Raw genomic sequence first — 19,299 nt, 5'->3', positions numbered from 1 at the left:
TCATGTGACTCTATTCAAAAGCCATTTAGCAAAGAGGGGATGAGAAGAGTGACAAACTAGTATACTTTAGATCTTTTTTTCTGAACCGGGGAAAATCTGATCATGTTTCTCTATAGCAATAATAAAAAACATTATTTTACATATCACCTTTAAAAGTGGCATCTCAAAGCAATACAGTAGATGGAAAAACAGTTAAAAGGACCAATGTAAATACCAGACAAATGCAAACGCATTTTTAATAAAATGCTTTTATTCATTCAGCAGAGAGTGAGAGGGACATCCAGCAGAGAGAGACACACACACCGGTTTTCATTGACAAAAAGTAATTGTTTTTTTACATTCCTCTTGTCTAACAGGAATGTTTTGTTTGTGGACAGACTGTTAGACTAGAGGAAAAGAGCGCCTCCTTCTACGAAGCATTTCGTTGATCCGATCACGAATTCTTTTCCAGTCGCACGAAGTAAGGGTTGAGAATCTTCGATTCACCATGCTACTAATGGTTTCCCGGAGATTGCAAGGCAAGGCACTTTTGCCTCTGGACCCATCGAAATTTACAGACGTGGTCCACCCCCAGTAAATTTCAAAAGTCACAAGATTTCGAAACACGGGGGCGGCGTAGCGGTCGGCTCTTGCTTTCCCGTCCAATGAAAGGCAGGTTCCTTTTGCCGAAGTCGGGAGACATTAGAGGCTTGCCACACCCGGACTGTTAAACCAACGCATTAGCACATCGAACCCCATTGAGGAGCCGGGCGCAATAATTGTTTTGTCCCTTGATTTACTGATCTGCATTAATTACAGAAATCGAGTTCCTGCTTTTTGCAGACGACCTGGTCCTGCTGTCGCCCACAGAACAGAGGCTGCGGCAGAACCTGGCACTGCTGGAGCAGCACTGTCAGACCTGGGCGCTGACAGTCAATCTGGACAAGACCAGAGTTATGGTTTTCCAGAAAAAAAAACAGACCTCAGGGAAACAGGTACAAATTCACACTTAACAACAACACATTAGCACCTAACAACGGGAGCAGGGCCGAATTAGGCCAGTACCCACTATTGTTAAACATACAGAAAAGAATATTAAAGTATTGGCTTTAGTATTAGCCATACAGAACATTAAAGTGCCCCTTTCCATTCAGCGGGTGTCTGAGCCGCTGTGTCCTATCTTCTGACAGTCGCTGTTGTGAATGTCTGTAGAGTGTATCTTATTTTTAGTACTATATTTTTATATTATATTCCCTATTAATCAAACTCTAAGAGCACTCTGTCAAAGTGCAATGAAATACAATATTGTTGTTGTTGCTGTTATTGTTGTTTTTATCCTGTAAAGCGTTTTGAGAAGCCACCTTTAAAGGCGATATATAAAAGCGCCGATTCTTATGAAATAACCTTGTTAAGGTATAACCTTGTTCATGCACAAACAGTGGCATGTTACATTATTAATTTGGGTGTCTCCTCTTGCCAGAAAGCTCTAAATTGCATTTTGAGTGCGGTTTTTGACTTTTTTTAAATTGCAGTATAAAGCTGATACTGTTTAGACTTATATTAGGATTTAGACTTATATTAGGATTATATACTTTGTGAAAAGTGATAGTCTTTTAACCTTTTCTGTGAATTCGCTTGTTATCTAACAAATGCATACTTTTAGAATTTGATTAACAGGGAATATAATATGGAATTGCGTATCTAAACAAATTAATAACGATATAATTATATTCATGTACTATCTGGCAGAATAAACTGAAGAGGTTAGTTAATGCGACACGGAATTACTTTCCACCCCCTCTACATTCTCAGAGTAGAACAGACTAACCTTCTAATGAAAGACGGTCCACCCCCCACGGACAGGAAAAGTGCCCACAGGCAATTAAACTTAATATGGTCAGTAACAGTAAACAGTAACATGGTCAGAAGGAGCACGTACAAATGTTTCCGAAATAACCACATGTAAGACTCTGATGCTTAAAATGTTTAGGGAGAAAGTGGAATACTGGTGTGTATTTTTTCTTTGAACTACCAATACCAGCCATATACAGTCTGTAACGTAGGGATTTCTATATGTCTTTATTTAGTGGTTACATTAGTGACAAAGGCTAAACTTTTAGCTTCAGTAACGCGTACATATCTCCCCTTTTTATAAAACGACACGGTTGAAAACTGTTCCAGAGCCACTGTTGTTTCATCAGTGAAAAGTACATCATGAAATGCCTCTCCCTGTTCAATCCACTGGAAAAAAGAAAAGGAGCATAAAGCGTCTGATGGTCATAAACGATATTCATTTAGGAACAGCATGAGAGATATGTTTTTAACTGCACTGCATCGGAGAGAATACCATAGCACGTTTTTTTTTACTCCCTGGCGGAAACTGGCTTCCATAAGAATCAGTATGGCTCAGAGATTAAATAAAACTTCACTCGCACCAAACAAATGTATATTTCTAAATATTACAACATGATCGAATTTAAGTCATTTTAATAACAATAAATAGTCACCTAGGCATTACAATATAAACATTTATATTGATTTAAATCGCGTTTTGATTTAAATAGCACAAGCGGGTTTAAATATATGTGTTTTTTGATTCACAATCAGACAAATGCAACATAAATTGATATCTTTGTCTTCTAAGTATCTTAATAAACTTTCAGCATAGCTTTCTCCCCGTTTAGATTTATTTTTCTTGGGATCTTGGGATCAAACGTGGAAAGATTAGATTGTAATCATTTTTATTTTTTAAATACACTTTAGAAAAGTGTAATCTATACTAAAAAGCTGTACACCACCTGCTATAAAGATACATATTGTGATACTTTCGGGTTCGGATAGGACAGACACAAGAACTCAGACTTGCGGAGTTAAAGCAAGTTAAAGCCTTGATTTTATATATCACCTTTAAAAGTGGCATCTCAAAGCAAAGTAAATACCCAACACTGATTGTACCCATCTGTCATGCTAATAAAGCACCTTGAATTGAATTGAGAGAGAGAGAGAGAGAGAGAGATTTAAACTGCGACACTTATCATTCAACCAGAGCTCGAAATATCACAAGGATCTCAAGAGCACAGCAAAGACTGTATTAAAAGTATACTAGTGACAAACGTTTGCGTTTGTCTGGGTATTTGCTTTGTAATCTGTGGTTTACATCTACTGTATTGCTTTGAGATGCCACTTTTAAAGGTGATATGTAAAATAAAGTTTTTTATTATTGTTATAGAGAAACATGATCAGATTTTCCCTGGTTCAGAAAAAAGACGATTAAAATCTGTAATCTTTCCACTTGTATGTCATTGGAAAATACAAGAAGTTTCTGCTTTGTGTAAGGATGGTATCAAAAAGTAATCTAAGTGGTGAGAAAGCTGTGCTCCTCAAAGCGCTTTACAGGATAAAAACAATAACAACAATAGTGTTAGGCTGGGCAAACGATTTTTTTATAGAAATACAAAATGAGATATAATGATGTGTTCCGGCTTAGACATTAACGAGTACAACCCCCCTCTCTGCGGGAGTGCTGGCTGTGACACCTCCCCCCTCCAAAACCAAGGAAGTACAGTACTTTCTAGTTAAGAAAGCTAGGCTCCTCAATGAAATCACTTTAACATGCTAATGCGTTGGTGTAACAGTCCGGGCGTGGCAAGCTTCTAATGTCAACTCGACTCAATTGGAAGACAATGAACATATTCTAGCCCTAAATGAATTAATAGCAAACATGGTTTACATAAAAGACATTTTTCCAAGAAAGTTTATAATAATACGATCTATAGTTGAAATCTGAGCCTAAATAAAAAGAAAAAGCATTTTCAGAGAGCAATTACGCTGTGTTTATGTAGAATAAGTGATTAGGTTTATGAGCAATCTAATTACTTATTCATTTAAAACGCTATATAAAATAAAGTTTATTATTAATTTTTCAGGTGGGTAGCTGCGTCAGCATGCGTAGGCTGCAAAGGAACAAGTAATAGGTTTATTCCATGCTGAAAAAAAGAAGAAAGAGAACACAACGTTTCGGCCGTGGAGCCTTCTTCAGGTGTCACACTTTCTTTCTTCTTTTTTTCAGCATGGAATAAACCTATTACTTGTTCCTTATTATTAATTTGCTGGACAGAGCGGTGAACATTATTATGCATAAGACAAAGATAACGATCCTGATCAGTTTAGAAATCTGTGTACGCTGTAAGGTTTTTACTTCTTAAACTTTTAAAATACACGTTTCGAACAGAAAGAAATCCTCTTCCTGGTACAGTATGTACGTATAGCAAACCAGCATGTCTTTTTTCTCCAATCAGAGGGGTGTCAGATGGTGTCAGCCAATCACTATTCTGAAGCCCTACCATAATCTCTGGTATGGGGAGACCCCAGAATTCTGTCCCATAGTTTAGACAGATGATAGATACTTTTATTGATCCCATGAGGGAAATAAAGTAAATCATTTTCATTTTAGGAAATTATTAAACGCTCGGTTAAAAGCAAAGGAGATTGTCTGTTATAGTGGACATAAAAACAAGAGTTCGCTGGCATTATATCCTAGAAGACACAGACCGGCGCCAGACTGGGAGAATGCCCGCAGCGTAAAAGAAAATGCCTGATGAACTAGGGATTGGACAGTTTCCAAGTGCTTGTACAATCGATGGAAATGTTCAAATAAATGTGCAAAAGAAATAAACAAAATAATCATTTATTTCTTTATCATATTGGCTAGCTAATGTCCTCTCTTTGCTAGTTAGTGGTTGTGTTCTGGGTTGGGTAGCAACGGGTGACTGTTCTCAGGTGGAAGATGTAAACAGCTTAATTTTCGTGTTAAATAATTTTTTTTAAATTAAAATTCATTCTATACAGCAATCGTATATTTGGGTACCATTTCATAAAACTTTCATGCTTAAAATGTTTAGGGAGAAATGGAAGACTGGTGTGTATTTTTTCTTTAAACTACCAAGACCAGCCATACACAGTACAGTTTACGTACATACAGTAATGTTTATGTTCCTAAATTAATATCGTTTATGACCTTCAGATGCGTTATGCTCCTCTTCTTTTTATGCTCAGCTACTAAAATTTCCCTTTAGTGGTAAAATTCCATATAAATATTCAATACTAAGCGGATTAAAATGTGCACAGTAAAGACATTAAATGATTAAATCTTTTCACTACCAACCAATGCACCACGAGTGCCCCTGTCGGTCATTTTGGCCAGCCAATCACTTACCGCGGTGCCCTCTGGTGCCCCGCGAAGGCTTGTGGGTAGGTTACCATATTGCGGGTTTGTACCGCGCATTTTGAATGGCTGCATCTGTATGTATATTATCCTGGGCCCACCTGTTTTAAAGGTCACATTACAACCAAGAAGCTGTCACAGTGTCTAAAAGGTTAATCTCACTGGGCAGCCAGGGTTTAAAATATCATTAAAGCTGTCAAAAGTGCCTAGGGAAGGGCCCCTTGAAAATTTCTATCCAATTCTATCCTTATCAGAGTTGGCATAGTAAGCTACAGAAAATAAACTTGTAAATTGTTTACTTTTGGCTAAGGCTCTTTCATTAATGTTAAATTTGAGGAACAGTCCCCTATACATAAAAAATAAGATGAAAATACACATGGCTAAGCATTCACCTTTAAATGATTGTGATCTGCAAATATGTGTGTCTAGTTTGTATTTTGTATTTCCTTTTGGGAATTGTGTAATTTATTTTTTTTACTTTTAAGATTTTCCTTTTATTTTACACTGTTTATAGTTTCTATTTTTATGCATAAAACTTGTAATTTTAGATCAGTGCTTATGTGTTATGTTTATAATAAAATGGAAAGAAACATGTTTTTGTTCGTTTTTTAAATTAGAATTCAAAATAACTTGCAAAGGAACAAGTAATACGCTCATTCCATGCTGTAAAGAGAAGGAAGAAAACAATGTTTCAGCTTCACACCCGAAGAAGGCTCCACAGCCAAAACATTGTGTTTTCTTCTCTTTTCAGCATGGAATAAACCCATTACTTGTTCCTTTGCAGCCTACACATGCTGAAGCAACTACCCACCTGAACTAGTTCAAAATAACTTTTTTTTTTAGGTGTATTAAGTTACCAAACCAAAATGTTACATACTGTATTGAATCTCAAGTGCTGTTTTCCCTGTGCTGACTGAGTAATAAAAACCCATCAAACCCAATTAGTTATACTCTCAGCACAGACAGAAATCATGTATTGATTGAGGAAAGGCTTCAGTCAATTTAAAAAAAAAACTTTGTAGTGTAGCATTGTGCAGTTGAAAGGACACAAGGTCAAGGCTGGGGAGTATACTTTGTTAGTTTAAACATTTAAATTTCCCATCTTGCGCCAACTATGGATGCTTAATGAGATGCTATGGATACAAAGTGCTCCCTTGGTTACATATGATTTGTTTTGATGTTAAACATCCTTCCAACCAAAACTGACAGGCACATTAGCTTTGAGCTACTAGTTTTTAATCATCAGAGGGCAAGCTATGAATAGAGATTTATCACTTAAAGCAATCTCTTCTACAGATAGCTTTTAGCTTCCCTTGATTTATTTTACAGAATTAATGACTATCCGTATAATTTTGAATTGTTCTATGTATTCCTTTGCATGTTTAGTATGGCAACATAGTGCAGTCAAAAATGTTCATTACTGGTGAACTGACTATTCACATGTACTACCATAGTTTGCTTCAAACACTTGAAGCATGAAAAAGTTATTTCATCATAGAAGATTTTATCTGTGAGTCCACTGATATGTGATTTATACTGAAAATCCTGAAAGGATAAAAGAGTCCAATCTTGGAAATATTTTATGAAGCATACAGATACACTTTTGTGTATTTGCCAAAGTCTGTTGTATTTGTTTTACAGCACAGTCCAACACAACAATAAAAAAAAGAAGCAAACATCTCCAACAAGGAATACAGTACAACAGTACTGGAAGGAGATAAGAGAGTATGAATGTGTGGCCTTGCGACCTAAAATAATTTGTAATTATTCTCTGGAAGATAAGACACATACAGTAAGTTATTTTTATACTGCAAACTTTACATCAAGCACTAAGTGCAAAGAACAAAGCAACACATAATTCCATAAAGCAACAAATACATTCTTTAAAGTATAAGGGTGCAATGAGAGGTGGCCATTTGGCCCATCTTGCTCTTTGTGGGAGTTTCTTACCTAAGTGAATCTAAAACTTCACTGAGCTATTTCTTGAATGAACCCAGAGTTTGTGCCTCAACCACCTGGCTGAGAAACCTGTTTGCAGTTTCAATACAGATTCCATTTAAAGTGTAGCAAAGATCCACATAGAACTTCCACAAAGAAGTAATTCCAATCATTTATAATACACACTTTTCTTTATTTACAACTGTAAGACAACCAAAAATGTAGATTCAATATTTTATCATAAGTCACAGACTTAAAGGTGTTTTTCTAAACACAGTTGTCAATTGTCAATCATCCAGCTATTTGCAAAAACCACGTAGTCCAATAAAGGAATATAATAAGTCAGAACCTTACATGGCAGCATGTTTTTGGACTGTGGGACGAAATTGAAACACTAGGCAAAAAGCCACATGGCTATGGGGAACACATGCAAACACCACACAGGTGCCCCAAGCTGGAATAAAACCCAGGATTTAAGAGATGTGAGGCAGAAGTGCCACCATTTGTCACATTGTTTACTATTATCCTCACGGTGAAGCTTTTTCTAACTCTTTAATCAATTAATCAAACCATTCAGATACAAATATAGTCCTGTTACCTCTTGAAAATTATACCAGCAGTACAAAATATACCATATAATGACAAGCTAATAAGTTATTAACCAATAAGTTATTGGTTCAAGTATCTCTTTCAACTGTTACCTCTTGCCAGGGCTGTTTTCAAGGCAGCTGATATTGCAAGGATATTTTTTCTAACAAAAATATATTAATTGGCATAAAAATGTCATTGCACAAGCCACCAAGAACAATATTCAAAAACACAAAATAGAAGATACAAAAAACAGCTAGAAGATTTCAATTGCATTATTATAGTATTAAGTCCCTTTACGTTGGTTACAGAAAATGCACAACAAAAACATGGACAAAAAAAGATTCATAGAAAAATCCACAAATGGGGTGGGAGCTGCATTCTCAAACATTGCTACCTCTATAATTTATGTATTAATACTCTCCTCCTGACTGTTGCAAATTATCACTATTCTATTTGACAAATACAAAAAAAACAGCTAGACTGCTCTGACCAAAGTAAGTTCATTTTCTTATAAATTCCCCCAATATTTATGTAAGTTACAGCACAAATTCAATGTAAATCTATATGGGAAAAAATGAGAAATGCAGGACCAGTTTAGTAAGAGCTGTGGAACTCTATTTACAATATACAGTATATGGTGACTTTGTGATGAATGGAATTAAGCCCAGGTACTCAAGGAAATCATCCTACTAAACCACCAAGAGGGCCACCTGCCAAGGTAGTAATGTGCTGTTGCATGCATCCCTAAGAGTGATTCAGAGGGTATGCAGTATTCAACTGTTATTTTCATTGTAAGGAATCACAACAAACACTTTCTATTTAACAGGATATATCATTGGTAAGAAGTTAAAATGGAGGTTTTAAGTTTGTAAGTGACAATTCCAAGACCAACAAAAGAAGGAAATGTGTTTTGTGAATTGTTGAACATAAAGATTCAGTTGGCATTTTATCAATCAATACTAACATTAAATCTCCTGCAACAGCAATATGTTTGCAACCTGGCCAGGAGGAAACCTTTCATATGACCAGTGTGTGTACAACCTTTCCATATAACCAGCATGATTTGGACTGTGGATTGTGGAAAAAGTTAAAAAAGAGGCTGACAGATATCAATCACTTTTTCAAAAATATTTTATTTGTTGCTAGTGATCCAGGTACAAGGAGAATGGATTTATTTTACAGAACAAGAACTAAATTTGTAAAAGTTTTTTTCTTGGACAAGGACATGCAAGGGAATACAGAAGATTGTTTACAGAAAGAGAACAAAATGTAAAAACTTTAACGTAGGCAGGGTGTCTCCATCCTTCCCAATACTGTACAGAGAAACTTCATCAGACAATATTTTTTTGTTTTTTTCTTTTTTTTGCAAAAGGCAACACACAGAATGGCTACAAAGAACCAACAATACTGTATGAAATTAAAAAAGAGAGAAAGCCAAGAAAACTTTCATTCTTACAAGCAGAACACTTTCCTATTGTCTTGTCAGGCAAAGAATGTTTTTTTTCTTTCAAAGGCCTTAGAAAAAAAAGCTTCCTTAGAAATAAGAGGATACTTAATGGTTTACATGCAAATCACTGTGTGGTGCTCCCTTTTAATTTACTATATTTTTCTCTAACAATAAATTTGACTCACACCCTTGATGACTTCTCGTATCTGATAACTAACCTGGTTTATCATAAAAATGTATATTCCTTACATTGTATCCATTTATTACAATATAACGTTGTGTTAATAAATATAAAACAACAATGCTATGATTGAAAAGAAAAACAACATTAGAAATACATGAGCCCTGTTGATATTTGTTAATTTAGTCTTATGTCACTGATATTTTCTTTTTTGTTCATTCATTGCACCCTTGTATAACAGTCTGCTGTAAGTTAAAAAAGGATAACACTTAACAGAAAGAAAACTGTAGGCATCAACATGCAATTATACAAAAACCAAACAGCTTCAAAGCTAAAGCTAAAATAACCTGAGATACTCGTTGCTCCTAATTCTCCCATATGCTGGCCCCTAAATAAGAGTTCTTGAATCCTTGTCATAAGATGGCAGAAATAAAAAAAAATGAGTGAAACAAAACAATTTTAAAACATAACATACAGTATCTGTACTAGATGAAAAAGAGAACAACCATTAATCCTAAAATGAGAAAAATGTTTCTGAATCTCTTGAGTAACCTGTAATGATCTCATGTATATACCTAAAAACAATATAGGACCAGTGGCATATGAAGTTTATCTCATCATGAACTAAAACTTAGAAAGTGTTTTGAGTGGTACATATACCAATACACATGTTATAAAAGCTAATATACTTGGCACTGCTTGATAACATCTAGTAAAAGATCCAGAATTCTCCAAGTGCTGTTCACATGGTGTTATGTCACCATGGACATATTATGGCCTTTCACTTCACTTGTTTGTTTCAGAAAACACATGTACAGTGCAGAGAAATCTTTGTCTGGACGAAGCACATGGCCAGCATCTTGTCTTACAAGACTCTTTAGTAATCGGCCTGGGATGGTCCTTACTGCAATTACTTCACCAATGTTTAGTCATGCAGCTTTATGTTGTCTGTGCTGGTTCTAACACAAAGACACTGGAACATACTACATTTGCAGTACAAATTTACAACTTGAACTAAGGACACCAAACATACATGTTTTCCAGTAGCTTTATAATCAGCAGAGAAACAGGTATTTATTACTACTTCCATTTTGTTTTTTTTTTTGTTTCAAGATAAATATTAACAAATATAATAGAGGTTTTGAAACTTTGCAACATTGTGTTTGAAGACAAAACATGCCAGTAAGTCATGGTATACACTAAAGTTCATTAGGTTTGAAGAGCTTTATTTGAAATGGGAATGATAAGCTATGTTTATTCTATGTTGCTTCTTCATTTGTTAATTAAATTGAGCACAGAAAAGGCAAATTATTGCAGGATATGGTCATTTATTGATGTTGGGAGGCTATAAATAGAAACCACAATAAGGCTAATAGTTCTGCATACATAAGAAGACTCCTGCCATTGAAGTAAAACTAGTGCTGAGAGTCATTGTTTTCTTCAGAAATAACCAGTATTTCCAACCTAGGGCTGCTACTGTTATTGGCAGTTGGAGGACATTATTGTTAGAGAGCTTACGCATTATGATTCTATGGCTGTCTGAATTTTTGTTAAGTATGATACAAGTTAGGTCCAAGCATAGGGCAACCTGGTGTTTGACATCTGGTCTACCAGTTCCTTCCAATACAGTCTGGCCACAGATATAAGAGCGCATCTGCACCACTGCACAACGAACTGATGCGTCAATAAGTGTGCCGCAGTCCTACAGTAAAAAACATGTGCTCTTTTCTTATATGATTAATGTACAGTAGACATCCCCGTTTTTAAGAAGCAATGATGTTTTGGACGACCTGCTGTCTACAGACTGGTGATGATCCATCTGGAGATGGCTTTGTCACCCTCAAATAAAAAACTGACAAATTATGAACACCAGGTATATTTCAAGTTTTTAAGACTATAAAGGGCAGCTTTAATTCCTTGTGAAAAAACAAGTCAGAAGTACTCTTGACTGGTGAAAGATGGTGATGCTGCACAGAGTGAGCTGTCAGCAGTGTGCATAAGCAAGCCTATGCACCTAACAGCCTGGGGGTTCAAAACTGCAAAAGTGCTGTCTCTTTATTGATGGTGAAAACTTTATTTATGGTAACTCCTGATGTAAGAAATCATGGAAACTCTCTCTATATACAGTATATGTGTAGCCATAGAAAATTTTATGGAAAGTATCAGTGATGACTTGGAAAAATACGTCCTAAATGTAAAAAAGCCTGACCATCCTCATCATGCATTATCATTAGCAAAGTAAACAGAAAGCTGATGGTAATAAAACCCATCTTATAATAATAAATAATGTTTCCAGCAGGAAAAGAAGTCTAAAAAAGGGTGAGGGTGAGGTGTGTTCATAATATTAATAACACAGCTGCTGAAACAGCCACCAAATTTATATAGTAGGCAGCAGATTACTTAGTATGCAAGGAGCACTCTAAATTTGTTGCTACTACTGTAGGTGCTGCACATACATTAGGTAACTATCAAAGTATGTGAGTTATTTATTTTATTTAATAGTTAATGTGATGACCTAAAATAAAAAAAAGTCTATTTTTGGTTTTATGAGTTGCAAAATAGCAAACTTTATCTATAAGAATATTTAATAGTGTGCAATATCTATACCAAAGGGTCAGTGAAATCTGTTCTACATTTATTGAACACTTATTCATCACAGTAGCTATTTGTGTGAGTAGTTAAGATGTTCTATGTGAAGTTACAAATTCAAGATACCGAGGGTGCCAATACTGTTGAGTGTAGCTAATGTTCTAGTTTTTATGTTTTTCCACAGAAGAATACCATTTAGATACAAGACCATCCCCTGGCATTTCAACAGTAAACAGAGCAGAATAAAGTTTTGTTTGATCACATTTAACATAAATGCTATATCCTTTATTAAATATCACCTAACATTTGTACATTTGACATAACTGGAAAACACCCATTTGGGTGTTATAAGCTGATTTATAGTTTTGTCTTTTTCTTATGACTCATCAACAGGGCTGGAAGTGATTTCTTGATTGATACAGTACTTTGTGTACACACACTTTGTCACAAGTGCTTCCCTGCATCTGTTTGGTTCTAGTTTTCTAAACAAGGTGTTGCAGCTAACAATATAGCCATATCACAAACTACATTCATTAGTCTAATTACTTAATCAGCATAGGTGGGAATATGGAATAGGTGTTTCCCATTCTAATTAGTCTAAATTGTCAGTAAATTCTACTTATTTTAAGTAAAAAGCAAATAAAATGTAGAGAAATAAAAACAGAAATGCATTTAGATAACCACAGCTGGGATAAAACTCTTATGAGCACTGTGGTTTAAAAGCAATACCCTGCAAAATAGAAATGAAAGACTAAATCTGCATTCCTCCTATTACCTTCTGATATTTTGAACTGTAGTTCTCTCTTTTTAATTAATAGTGCATATTACTCACACCATGGAACAACACAAAGAGAATAGTCACATAGCATTTAAACTCCTTTTATAAGCATGTAAACATTATGAAGATGATATTGATTGATTAGAAAAGAAAAAATATGGATTTCATCACCTTTCAGGAGGAAAATAATATTTAAAGATACAAACAGGAAAAGAATGCCATCTCTGGAGGTGAAACTCAAACAGATTAATGGGACATTTTAAAGTCAGGTAAGATTATTATTGCTACATAATCAAATACTGAAGTATCTCCTTGAAGTTATTATTTTCTTTTACAAAGCTTAAGCCAGGGTGATTAAAGCTTACATTTAGACCCATGTAAAAAAAGGCAATTCCTGGGGAAAAACAGTGACCATGTATTCACTGGAAGGAACATGGCAGCCAGCTCACAATCACCTGATATGGAAACAAAGGAAAGCAACAGACATTTTCCTTCTCTTTCATTTCTCATGAGCATCCAGAAGTTGCAGGGCCAATAGCGAAGACAAACAAGTGTTGAAGCTGTATGTTGCAGTTCTAAGTCTTGAATTGTCAATGACGCTGTCAATTATCAGTGATGAATGCTAGAAAGTGGGTAGTATGAAGTGAAGTGTTCAAGAAGAATGTACAGCTACGGATGTATCCTTTATCATCTGATACAAAAAATACGGCCAGGTATTTTAAAAGCATGCAGGATTGGCGGGACTGTTTACAATAAAGCTGCCAATAAAACATTGTGTGTAACGACATAATGAAACCTGTCCCTATTCTGGATTCATCTGGGCAATGCACTTAGGCTCCTTCCTCTTTTGTTTTCAGATTTGAAGGCCAACAAAAGTGACCTCACTTTTTTTCTGTGCAGATAACCATGTTATCGGTAAACAGATATTTTACATCAATTTGAGCATAGTCATCAAGTAAGAGGATAAAGAATGAAAGATGTGGAGTCCTAGGATGGCATATATACAGTAGGAAACCAGTCATCTGATTAGAATATGTGCATATATGAGAGAGTTCTTCAAAGTAAATATCACTACCTCCTGAAGGAGGTTGGGCATACTTTCAATTGGGGTGTGACTGTAAATGTTTTGATTACCCATGGGGTGTTTGTGGTGAGTTACAGCACCAGATAAGTGTGTAGCACCAGAGCCTGCTGATTGTCTTCAGGGATGTTTATTTGGAGGCGGTGTCTAGGGGGTTCTGGATGGAGCTTCAGAAAAGGTAATGGATTCTAGTCTTTTTAGAAGCTCCTCTGGGCTTCTTTTTGTTCTGTTGTAACTGGCAGGATGCAACACAAGTCTCCAGCAGGGAATTGATATGCAGTTGGAACCTTGATAACTTGATTTTTCAGGGACCCATGCCAAAAACAAATCTGCATCACATTGCTTTGGAATAGAGTTAAGCCACAAATCTGAGAAATAGCTTTTTCTTCTGTCAGGTCAAGGAGAGTTCTACTAACGTGGCATGGTATACACCTAGTCAGAAAATCCTCATGGCTTGTGACCCTGCTGCATTATATTTATTTAGATGAACCATTGTGGTACTGCACTGTCTGTTTAGAGTCATGAGAGGCCCAAAAGTGCAGTTTTACAAGGTTGAACTAGGGATGCAATTTCAGAATCAACCAGTTGCTCCCTTAATCTTTGTAGCTAAATGCTCTAACTCCTCTAATGACACTTGGGGCTGAAGTGGGGCTGGCCAAGGATGACCTGAAGTCCCTGAGAAAATTTAGTCTAGTCAAAGCTGAGAAGGATCTAGTGAATTGGGACACTGACTAGTTCTTCAAGCAATCAAGGCTCTTGTTCGACAAGCCACTCCTAAATAGAGATCATCCTGTCTATAAGAGAAAAGCAGGAATCATATACCTTAGAAACCACATTGACTAAAGTTGTTTCCTGCTCTAAATCAACATACTAGGTGCTGTTTGCTGTTCTGCTGAAGGAGCTTGTACTTTGGTCCCTGAAGCTGAAGTGTAGGTTGAAGTGCTGGACAGATGTGCCTGTGTTAGTACTAGCCAAGTGAGACGGGCCATGACTTGAGGGAACCACATTAAAAAACAGCAAGGACACATTCTTAGTAAAAGCAAGCAATTACTCAAAGACTATTGTTTCTCTTGAAATAAATCAAAATGAAGAAAGAAGAGAAAAGTCTTTGTGCATTGCATAGATTATTCCATAAATGAGATGCTTTTCATTACCTTATCATGCTCTGTAGATAGCTTTGATAGAAACAACATGCATTACCCGTACCTTTTTATGAATTGAAACAAAACTACAAATACGCAAATGTGGCATTATAATGAGTGCTATGGTCTTTTAATCACTTCCCAGGCAGCCCCCACCCACCTTTGAATTCACATTGGGAAAGGTGCTATTGACAGGAGCAGGCCCCACCAAATGAACTGTGATGCCCATTGAAGATTTATTTAGTGTGTGCCACTTGAACCTCAGCCATCTCTGTGTGCACCCGTTCTCTTCTGCTCTACACTAATACTATGATTTTAACAGATACACCTGCCACTATCACAATCTATCTCTAGCCTTTTTAATCCTGTATATGTTAGGTCTAGATAAATACCACAACCTTCCTTGGAGTGCTGGCCTTTTCCAAAGCAAAACCTCTTATATATATTTTTTTATAGTTTACAGTACAGAAACTCCTCTTCACATTCAGTCTGGATTCTTCATGTTATCAGGAGTTTATATTTTGTGCTTATCACCAAAAATTGCAGTGCAAAAACGATAAACAATAATAATAAAAAATGTTATATAATAAAACAATTATTTTATGGCACCACAGCCTATCAATTCACATATAGTACAAATGACCAATAAAAACAGACAATATCATATGAAAAAGCCAAAACCGAAGTGAATTTGCATAGCAATGCAACAACGGAAAGATTATTTACAGAAACAAAATCCCTTTGTCTTGAAGGGCGAATTTGTACTTTAAAATTACTTTTTTTATTTTTTTTTCCTGACAAGAAATAGTTAAGGTGGGAGGTGTGTTACTTTATTTTAAGGAGGCTAAAACAGAAATCAGCATCAGTGGGATATGTGTCTGTGTGTCTTTACATCACATTTACAGTTTTCCTTTTTACTTTGCTAATGGTACATAAATAAGGGAAAAGTTCATTGCACCAACTGGTGTTATAACATCAGTGGGTGCTGAAATGGTTTCTCATCCAATGGTGTCTCTTTTCCAATGCACTCTGAAAAAGAAGAAAAGAGACAGAGCAGGGATTAGCATATGAATTTTTTTGTTATACAAATGTGGTCCAGTTACCTTGTATCTGATTTCTGAGCCTAAAGTGAAGGACAAACAGTAGTTCCGTGGCAAGATCAACTGCTCTACAGTAGGGATTTGTTTCCGTTTCTCTGTCTATCTTTCAGTTATGCAATTGAACAAGTTACTGAATTCAAAATTTTAATGTAACATGACGCTGGGGTTCTACAGAACCAGGGCTGGAAGCAATGCATGAGAGAAAAGCAATGAACAAGAAACATATATAGTCATGACGTCCTGAATTATCACATTTTGATTCCTTTGAATGGTTAACTTATGGCCGGCAGCCATATCACCCTGCAATTCACAACTGGCAACCCACTGAAGCTAAGCAGGTGTGTACCTGGATGGGAGACCTCCTGGGAAAAAACTAAGGTTGCTGCTGGAAGAGGCGTTAGTGGGGCCAGCAGGGAGTGCTGAGGTCTGTGTGGATCCTAATGCCCTAGTATAGTGGCGGGGACACTATACTGTAAAAAGGCGCCGTCCTTCGGATGAGATGTAAAACCGAGGTCCTGACTCTCTGTGGTCATTAAAAATCCCAGGGTGTTTCTCGAAAAGAGTAGGGGTGCTACCCTGGTGTCCTGGCCAAATTTCCCATTGGCCTTTACAAATCATGTCCTGATAATCCCCATCTATGATGGGATTCTCCCCCCCACTGATAGCTGATGTGTGGTGAGCGTTCTGGAACACTATGGCTGGTGTCGCATCATCCAGGTGGATGCTGCACATTGGTGGTGGAGGGGAGTCCCCATTACCTGTAAAACACTTTAAGTGGAGTGTCCAGAAGAGCGCTATATAAGTGTAAAGAATTATTATTATTTCATTCTTTATTGTGAAAGTCTATATTTTTAAAATCTACTTCATGTACTCTATATGGATGTTTTTTAAGGCTTTACATTTAAGAATGTCCCATTCATTCTGCTGTTACTAGTGACTACATACAGAAATAACAATTTTGCCTCATGAGTTATGGAATAACAGAACAAACGAAAAGACATTCTAAAAAACTTGATCAAGTTTCAGACTGACTTTTTTTTTCTTCTGAGTGTTGTTTTGCATTAAAAAATATTAGATGATTAAATCTCATCTACTAATCTTCCTGGTTTTAGTGTACTCCAGAGTATTTTCTGAGGATAGGATGGGTAGTTGGACAATTACTCCTTGACATCAAAACAGAATTACTACAATATTGATGTATGTCAGTTTTTCAAATGATGCAGGCTTTAGTTGTTGGATCCTTTCATTTTATCTCTGTATAAAGGAGTTCATTCATGCAAGCAGAATGTTAAGTTCTTCAAAATGACCAGCAATTGCATACCTGTATCAGACACAGAATTTTCCTCTCATTAGAACTTTTTTCATTGTCATTTTCAGTGCTTGGATTCAAGTTTACTGTTTCAATATGTGGTGATTTCTTTCCCTGTTTTAACTAAAGCATTATTTAAGTACAATTTAGGGCTGACACAAAAACTGGCTTTAATGAAAAAGTGAGTGTCACAGGATACTGTAAGGCAATTTCCTTACTGATGAAGAAATTTTAAAATATGCCAATTTCCTTACTGATGAAGAATTTTTAAAATAAAGTAAAATATGGTAAAACTTTGGCATTTTTGAAAGTTATGAGGAGTCAGGGAAGTGTCACAAAACAAGCATCTCCATAGTTATATTTGGTTATAACTGTTAACCTTTTTGTAAATATTAATAGTAATTAGTGGTAGTAAGTATTCTTAATGAAACTGAGCACTGGAAATTAAATAAAAAACATTTATAATTTAAGTTATTGCATGTGCAAAGAAATACATGAGACCTCTGTTATAATATTATAGCTTGCCCAGTATTAAGAGTTTGTTTTTTTTTTACTTAGTAGAGTGCATTTTGTATACTGTACTTTTTACATATTGTTCTCATTACTATTATAAATGCAACACTACTGTATGAAGATTATTACAGCATAGTGATAACAGACAAGGAAATAATTTAAGTGTACTTACTCCTTAACCACTCAAAGAACTCACTGTCCTGCAATTTGTCTTAATCTTTTTTCTTTTTAATTTATTTTTCAATTGTTTTCCACAAGACACACGAGAACTGAGAGGGTGATAGCGTAGGGGACCATAAGGGGTATTTCTATCATTTCTTTTATTTTGCTGCAAAACACTGAGTCACATACAGGAATTACTCTGATAACAGGTCTATACACAATGCACATCTAATGCATTCCTGAAAGAAACTGAATAACTAAACCATAAACCATGATGAACTGCTGCATAAACATGTTAACCTTTTGATAACCAAGCTGATAACCAAATTAAAGACACTTCTGCAGGTCAGATGAAGAAGATCCATGAGATGAAAATGCTGCATTTACTCTCCTACTGTGCAGCCTGCAAATAGGCAAATTTGGAAAAAGTGATTACTAAAAAGTTTGTGCGAACAGGCAAAATTGGAAATACAGAATTTGAGAATATTGAGGTTTTATTGTACCAAGACTTTGCTTTCATAAACATAAAAAGAAATCATTTTAACAGTATGTGATGGAATATTTTTAAGTAGTTCAGGTGGGTAGCTGCGTCAGCATGCATAGGCTGCAAAGGAACAAGTAATAGGTTTATTCCATGCTGAAAAAAAGAAGAAAGAGAACACAACGTTTCGGCCGTGGAGCTTTCTTCAGGTGTTCTTCTTCACACCTGAAGAAGGCTCCACGACTGAAACGTTGTGTTCTCTTTCTTCTTTTTTTCAGCATGGAATAAACCTATTACTTGGAATATTTTTAATACAGTTTAACACAGTAAAATAGTTCAATTAAATTGTTTTTTAACGAAAACAACCAAAAATAAAGTACATGACTGTTCAATAAAAAGCAGTTTTGTTTTTATGTACAAAAGATGTCGTGAAAGAGTACTGTATGTTTTATGACTGTGCTTAGACACTTACATAATTCTCCAGAGTACTGTCCTTGGCCATTCGTCCCCATGTACCCTCGTGTGACATCACCTTTCCTCGGCCCTGTGGACCCTTTGGAAGAAGCAGTTCCCGAGGAGCTGTGTCCTCCAGGAGATGGGAAGTTGGGTTTGCTGTATGGAACCAGTGCCTCTTCTGCATCAGAATCAAAGCAGTTCACATCAGCACTGATTCTTTTAGAAATGTAGATTTTTCTAATTGTATGACGCATTATAATGAGTTGTGAGGGTTTTCCCAGACATTTAGCTTGGAAAGCTTTTAGTGCAAGAATATAGTGATTCACTC

At 36.0% G+C, this 19,299-nt stretch overlaps 1 protein-coding gene across 1 annotated transcript in view; it reads right to left on the bottom strand.

The window, feature by feature from the left end:
• Positions 1-12,812: 12,812 nt before the first annotated feature.
• The window catches only part of robo2 (roundabout, axon guidance receptor, homolog 2 (Drosophila)), a 134,369-nt gene continuing 127,882 nt past the window's right edge, over positions 12,813-19,299 (bottom strand). The window contains exons 27-28 of the mRNA XM_088919966.1: positions 18,988-19,149; positions 12,813-15,979 (exon numbers count right to left, since the gene is read on the bottom strand). Coding sequence (XP_088776092.1) covers positions 15,978-15,979; positions 18,988-19,149 — 164 coding nt within the window. The 3' untranslated portion in view covers positions 12,813-15,977. The remainder of the gene's footprint in view (positions 15,980-18,987; positions 19,150-19,299) is intronic.

Source organism: Atractosteus spatula, chromosome 7 (assembly GCF_055471065.1).
Source record: "Atractosteus spatula isolate fAtrSpa1 chromosome 7, fAtrSpa1.hap1, whole genome shotgun sequence".
Classification (NCBI taxonomy): Eukaryota; Metazoa; Chordata; class Actinopteri; order Semionotiformes; family Lepisosteidae; genus Atractosteus; species Atractosteus spatula.
Note: the sequence above shows the minus strand (reverse complement) of the source record. Positions and strands in the feature narration are given on the sequence as shown.